At 33.9% G+C, this 7,647-nt stretch overlaps 1 protein-coding gene across 1 annotated transcript in view; it reads right to left on the reverse strand.

Annotated features, from left to right (window-relative positions):
- Window positions 1–297: 297 nt before the first annotated feature.
- Window positions 298–7,647, reverse strand: part of LOC144956326 (uncharacterized) — a 16,094-nt gene continuing 8,744 nt past the window's right edge. The window contains exons 5-6 of the mRNA XM_078886823.1: window positions 2,825–2,925; window positions 298–348 (exon numbers count right to left, since the gene is read on the reverse strand). Coding sequence (XP_078742949.1) covers window positions 298–348; window positions 2,825–2,925 — 152 coding nt within the window. The remainder of the gene's footprint in view (window positions 349–2,824; window positions 2,926–7,647) is intronic.

The raw sequence follows: 7,647 nt of genomic DNA on the forward strand, positions 1-7,647 counted from the left end.
CCCTTATATATGAAATCTCTCACTTTATTTTCTCTCCTGAAGGTTTGGTGGTAACCTTTAAAAGGGGGGTGAAATTAACATGTTAGCCTTAATCACAATGAAAAACACTGTAAATTTATTTGTCCTTGACCTTCATTTCTCTCAAATCTTGTTTTTTTATTTTTGCATCCCCTTTCAATTTCAAAATGATTAAAATTACCATTTGATGTAAAATTTAATTTTCAAGAAGTTTTTTGGTTTTTTTGTACTAATTTTATGTTGAACTGGACCCAAAATTGACAATTCTTCTGGGGAAATTTAAAAGGGGTTTTTCAATAGTAAACTAGGGGGAGTTTTAGCATCCAAGAACTGAAAATTATACAATCAATAAATATTCATGATCCAAAGCTCCTTTTTCACCGGAAAAAAAGTCCGGTCGGGAGAAAAAAAACCGGGTTAGGGGGGGCCCCAACTTCCGCAAATTCCCGGTGGGGTTTAAAATTGTTCCAAGGTACCCCCCCCACCCCCCCCTCCATCATAAAAATACAACCAACCACCAAATCATCTTATTATCCTACAATACAACCCCCACCACATCATCATCAAAACATCCCCACGCACTACTACGAACAAACCACCAGACCCCCAAAATCATCATCATATATACAACCACCCTACCATACTGCTAAAACCCCCACTCTTTCATCATTACCACTCAGTCCAAACCGTCAACCACATCACCTCATACCATATTCACAACCCAACCCCACCACACTACACATACCACAAAAACTAAAACCACCACCAATCACATCATCACACTGCTACTATTCAACTACAACCCCCTCACCACTACATCCAAAATTTCTACGACTACAACCATCACAAAACCACCATACTACAACCACACACCATCCCTACCCCCACTATACAACCCCACTCACCCTCCCTACCCCCACTACACAACAACCACCCCATCACCGCCCCATCATATGCTACAACAACATCACCAACCTACCCCCAATATTCAAAAATCCACAACAATCCTTCCCACCACAACTAAAACCCACCATTAATCATCATCTCTAACCCCCCCATCGCATCACCACCCTGCAATACTTAACCATCAACGCCACCTCTACAACCCCTTAATACTATCCAAATAGTGGCAAGCCCGTAAAAAACCCTTCAAACAAATTTAGTTAAAATACTCTCTCTTTTTCCTTCTCTCTTCTAAAAACTCCCCTCTCCCTTTAACCCCTCTCTCTCTCCTCTTTTTCTCTCTTTCTCTTCTATTCTATCTCTCTTCTTCTCTGTCCCAACTCACACTGTCGCCCACACCCAAATTTCCATCATTCGCCCCCGTCGCTTAAAACGGTGACCATAAAGGAAAGTATTACAACATGGGGTTTTTGATAAGAACATTTTAATTGTAAAAATAGAATAAAGTTAATTTTTGAATTTTTTTTGATAAATTTTATTTTTTTAACATATGAAATATTCAAATAATTGTATCCCCCTCTATCCTTATATAACACTTAAGTATTTTTTAAACTACACATTTTTTTTTTTTAAAATTTTTTTTTTTCATTTGATTTCAAATGTTTTTTTTGATCAAAAGGTATCTTGAGAGAGTTTTCGACGTTCTAACGGTTCGAGGAGTCAAAGAAAAAAGGGAAATCAATGGGAAAAATTTGTCCTAAAAAACCCTTAAAATCAATGGGCAATAAACAGGGAGGAAAGTACAACGCCGCTTTTTTGAGGATAGTGCTCTTCTGATTTAAGGAAAAAAACTAGCTAAGCTTTTTTATACGCAATATCCACTAAAGGCTCAAACGCTTTAACAAGGGTCTCTCCAACAGCAACACGAACAATTAAACAGACAAACGACTGTTAGGGGATTTACAAATTTTTTTCCCAAGAGGCAACCTGGTTGACGGCAGTTTACACCTAGGACGTTTAGAGAATATATAAGGGGTCTTTTTCCCAAAGGGCCCGCTTTTGGCCCGAGGGGCTCGAACCAGGGCCTTCCACCGAAAGTGAGTGTCATACCTACTAACCCCATGCGCCAAAGGTTGAATGAATGAAAGCCGTCTTCTAGACAGAACAATACAGTGTCCCCTCTAACCAATTAATTCATTGCGCTTCAAAATAAACGACGCACATTTGTGGTAGGGAGGGTTTGGATAATTTTATCGAAAATTATGTCCTCCTGTGTAGATATGTTTTACAATTGTAAAGTAAATTTTTTATAGCGTCAAAATTTCTCAGTTTTAAATGATAAATAACAAGTAAATTAAATGTGTTCAATGTAATTAAAGAAAAAAAAAAAGGACTTTCGGGTTTTCCCCCCAACAAAGCAGGATAATGAAACAACAGATAATGAGAATGTGGTAGTCGTTTTTAAAGTTAAGATCTTAAAAAACTACCCAAACATCCATTTTATCTGTTTTTTTTATGAAAGTAAATTTTAATTAATTTAATTGTTTTTATTTCTTCGAGCTTCAAGGTACATTTAAATGTTGTCAAGGGGTAAATCTTTGTGAAACCCTTTAAAAACATTAGCTTGCTATTGAACATAAACCCCCCGATTTTTGCCCCCAAAATTTAAAAAAAAAGTAAGATTTTAAAATCTACTTACCAATCTTCTTCCCTCCCCCATTTTTCTTATTATTTAGGGAATTAAAAAAAAAAATTTTTTTAAAAAAAGCCTGCTTAAAAACGCTTCATCGGGATTTTTAGATAACTAGTTTAAAATTTGGGGGTGAGGGGGGAGTGGAAAAAGCCTTCACTTTGACCCAAAAGGCCCCAGGCTCGAGCCCCGCTTAGGCATTTGTTTTTTTACTTGGGCAAAATTATTAACCCCTAATTGCTCATTTTTGGACAACATGGTGATTCTTTTACATCCATCTTTTTTGGGGAAAATTTCTTTTTCCTTCAGAATGCCTAGGCAAACATATCTTATGATGTCGTTGGGAAGGGCATAATTTTTTAATTTTTTTGTTTTAAACTTATATTGACGAGTTTTTGGAAGGGAGGCTCCGATTCCCACCTTTTCCCATTTGGAAAAGTTTTTCACATAGTAAAGTATAGTCATCTCAAGTAACCAGATGTTAAAATACTTTTTAAAGCGAAATGACCAAAATGTGAGAGGGTTTTGAGCAGGCATAGTTAGCCCTTTGGAAATTCCCCTTTACAGCATTCTCTCACTGTATTCGGGTTTTAAAAAGGATTAAATGCTGTTAACAGGTTGTTCGTCCAAAAAAATTTGTAAAATTGCCTAACGGGCGTCCTGTTTCATTAACTGTTGGGTGTTACTTTTGGGCTTGGGATCCTTGTAAACCCTTTTTAACTATTTAGGGGGTATGAATGCTCAATTGGGTTTTTTTTTTTTAAATTAAAAAAAAATATTCTTCTCATAAAAGAAATAAAAATAGCCCAAATTTTTTTTCTTATCTTAATTCAATTTTCAGTTCATTTTATACTGACAAAAAACCATTTTGGACAACGATCATATTGCCTTTGGATTTGGTTTAAATTTTAATATTAAAGAAAATTGGGTTTTTTTTCGGGTAATCATTAGTTTAAAAAGGCCCTGTTTAATTTAATGGGATTCTTTACTTCCCGCTTTTTATTTAGTTTCCCCCCTGCAGGGTGCCTTGGGGCTATATTAAGAAAAGTTTGAATTGTCAAACAAAAAGGTTAAAAATTTTTTTTTTATTTTTCTCCAATACACCACCCCACTATTAATTTTTAGATTATAAATCTTCTTGGGTTTCAAAATTTTTTCAATTGCTTATACAAATTTCTTTCCACTTGTTGATGAATTTTTGATTTTCGTAAAAAAAATAAAATAACAAAAATAAACTGCACAAAAGTCAACAATGTTAAGCATAAATGGCAGGTAAGAAAAAAATATTGTAAAAATTTTCCCAACTTTGTTTTTTGGGGGGGGGTAAGCATTTTACAAACAATACTTCACCGGCGGGTGGGGTCCCGCAAAGGCTTAAGGGGATACGGTAAGAGTTAAAACAAAGACCTACGGTACTATACTGTAGAAAGGGGAATTAGGTTCCTTTGGCCCCAAAAAAAGGGGAAACTTAAACTTTTTTAATCTGTGTAAATGATGTAAAAATTTCATTTTTTTGATATTTTTCATTTTAAAATTTAACCAAAAAACCCATGACCCGAGTGATCCCTCTTTCAGAAGGTTAGATTGACAACAACATCAGAAGACCAACCAGTGGGGTTTTTCCCGTATTCTGTATGGTTTTTTTTCCCAAAAATAGGGAAGGTTTTATCATAAAAATAGGGTTTGGTTTTAAGTAAAATACAAATTAAAAAAACAACAAAAGTTTTTTGCAGAAAACTTTTTTTTTTGGTCTTTCTGTCATTTCTTGAGAAAATTTGCCTTGCATTTTTTCGTGTTGAATCGATTTTGCAGGGGGGCCAGGAATAAATTTTTTTTCCAAAATACGGGTTTTTTTTTCCCAAAATCAGGGTTTTTTTCCAAAAAACCGGTTTTTGTCCAAAATCAGGTTTTTGCCCCAAAATCATTTTTTTTTTCCAAAATACGGTTTTTGCCTAAAATAGGGTTTTTTTTTCCTAAAAAAACGGGTTTTTTTCCAAAAAAAACATTTTTGTCCAAAATACAGGGTTTTTTTCCCAAAAATACGGTTTTTTGGGCCTAAAAACAGTTTTGTCCCAAAATACGGGTTTTTGTCCTAAAAAAGGGTTTTTGGTCTTTAAAAAGGGGTTTTTTAAAAGGGGGGTTGGCATTCGCAGGTTTTTATCCTTTGGTTTGCGGGGTCCAAAGTAAAATTTTCCCCATATCAACAGACCAAACCCCAATTCAATATACCCCTGGTGGACGGGGAAACCAAAAAAAATTCGTTGCACCCAAGAATCAGTACGAAACGAGGGGATCTAGCACGATTATTGGGCCCCCAAAAATTTCTCTTGGGTACGTTATGCACCCTTCCCCAAAACGGGGTTTTCGGTTGGTTAAATTTTAAAAAAATTAATTTTTAACCAGGGAAATCAACTTGGTTAGTTTTATTTTTATTAGGAAATGGATACCTATTTTAGGTTCAATGAACAATTTTATTTTTTTCCCGTTTAACTTAAATTCGGGCCCTTTTAAACATTGCTCGTTCAGACTAACACGTTTTGAGACGATGGGCAATATTTGGTTGTAATTAAATAATTTTAATTAAATCAATCCAAATTTTCAAAACATTTTAGAAAAAAAAAACTTTTTATTTTAAAAAAATTTTAAAATAAACGTTGACTTTAAAAATTTTTAACAGGGGACAAGACCGAGGGGTAAATCACATCAGGGTTGGGTGGTAAATTAAAAGGGTTTTTTCCCTTTTTTATTTACTCCTTTTAGGAAAAGAAAGAAGTGACTTTTTAACGAAGTTCAAACTAAAATTTTTGGGGACTCCTTTATTACAGCCCCCCAATTATACCCTTGGATTGGGGGAGTTAAATATTCAAGGGGGGGGGTTTGGGTGTTGGCATTGCCAACTAAACAAAATTAAAATTCTGTACGAAAAGGTTTTAAATAAAAACATCAAATATGCAAAAATTTAAATGCAGAAAAAACAAGAAATTGATAAAACGAGAATTGAGGAAAATATGAAATTGATAGGTTTTTTATATTTTGACAGTTTCAGGGAGGGAATAGGTTTGTAAGATGGACGGTCTTATTTTTAAATAAATTTTTCCCCTTTTAATTTAAATCTTATTCATTTAATTTTTTTATAACAATCTTGCTGAATAATGATTTAGGGATTGTTTAAAAGTCAAAAATCAACAACAACAAAAATTTGTGGGCTTTGTGTTCAGGGGGCATAACCACCTTTGGACAAAGGCGATTTGACTTCATTGTGCTTTAACCACTAAATCCGGGAATTTTTGCTACTTTTCAAAATTGGAAAAAAAGTATTTAAAAGGACATGTACATTATAATTTTATTCAACTACATAAAAAATTTAAAAAAAAAAAATTCTTTGTATATGTCAAATTTTGTTCAAAAAAATTATAAAAAGGCATGGGGGAAAAGTCCCGGGGGAAAAAACGTTAGCGGGGGGGGTTTGCTGATTAATCCATTGAAAAATTTTTTCTCACATGTTCTTTGTCCCCGGTGTAAAAAAAGGGCCCGACGATAAGATTTTTTCCCATTAAGAAAGAAAAATTAAATACAATATTTTCGACCTTACTTTTTAAATGTTGCGTTTGTTTAACCTTTTTTAATATCCCCTAACCTGACATACCAATACCCCGGGGAATTTTAACCCTCCTTTTAATTTTTCGAAAAATTAAAAAAGGGGAAATAAACAAAGTAATGTTCTAAATGTTTACATTTTTAGGTTTAAAAAAAATTCTATGACTTTTTCTTTTTAAAACATTTTACCAATTTTGAAAAGTACAAAAATTCCTTGGATTTAGGAAAAGCCTATAAAATTTTTATAAAATTGTTCGGTTTCAAGCTCAAGATTTTAAAAATTTTTTTTTTCACCTTTTCGGCACCCACAAAGGGGTGTGGAATTAAAGGGGACAAATCTTGGGGCAGTAACAAAAAATGTCCTTCAAGACCAAAGAATATCAAACTAAAACCCGTGAAAATTTTTTTAAAAAAGATATTTTCCCCGGGTTTTGCGTTTTGTGGTCAATGTAGACCCGTTTTAGATTGGGGAAAGGGCCGGGTTCGCCTTTTGGGGCACATATTTTTTCCTTGGAAAAGGCCATTATCCCAAACAGGCCCCTGCTCGCCACATTTTTACATGTTCGGGGCCCGGGCCACTTTTAAAACGCTTTGAGCACGTTTATGGATTTGCGCTTTAAAAAACCAATTTTTTTTGGTTGTGTTGAAATTTTATCTGACCTCCGTGAATGGGGGTTTTTAAAAGTGAAAATGGGGAAAGTGCTTTACGTAGACCCAAATTCTATCCAAAGGTTTCAGCAATTGTTACTTTCCTTTAAAGGGATGAAATAAAAAAGGTTCCGGGGTTTTTTAAAAATCCTTTCAGACTGATTAAGTAAAATGGGGGGGTGTGTAATTTTAATTTAATGATTTGGGGCATTATTAATTTTTTATAACTAGCTTTAATACTAATTAAAAAAATTTTTAAAAAAAAAATTTAAAAAAAAAACATTATTCTTTCAAACTACATTGAAAATTTAATCGAATTTTTCTTATTCTACCAGGAAAGGGGCCTTAAAGGGGGGGCTTCCACGATTTTCAACCAACAAAATTTCAAGCCCCCGTATTCAGGAAAAGTACAAGTTGGGTAACAGCTTTTCCGATGGGAAGAAACTTTTTTTTGTCCCAAGGGATACAAATTTAATTTTACAAACGACAGGTGACTTCTAGATTCATGTCGTTATCCCCAGAATTTTTTTCCCCGTTTTTTAAACTTTTTATTGGGCCTTCATTTTTTTTTTCCCGAAATATTTAAAATTTTTTTTTCCAAAATTATTTAAAGGGAAAATGTAAGTTGGGTTTGGGGAATGAGGTTGGGTTTGGGGAAATGAAAGTTGGGTTGTGAAATTAAAAATTTTGGTTTTTTTAAAGATAATTTTTGTGATTAGATAATTTTTTGGGAAAGATGATTTTTGGTTATAGATAATTGGGTTGGGAAAAGAAAGTTGTTTTTTTTCTTA

Source organism: Berghia stephanieae, chromosome 11 (assembly GCF_034508935.2).
Source record: "Berghia stephanieae isolate SIO BIC M18660-M18661 chromosome 11, UCSD_Bste_1.3, whole genome shotgun sequence".
NCBI classification, from domain to species: Eukaryota; Metazoa; Mollusca; class Gastropoda; order Nudibranchia; family Aeolidiidae; genus Berghia; species Berghia stephanieae.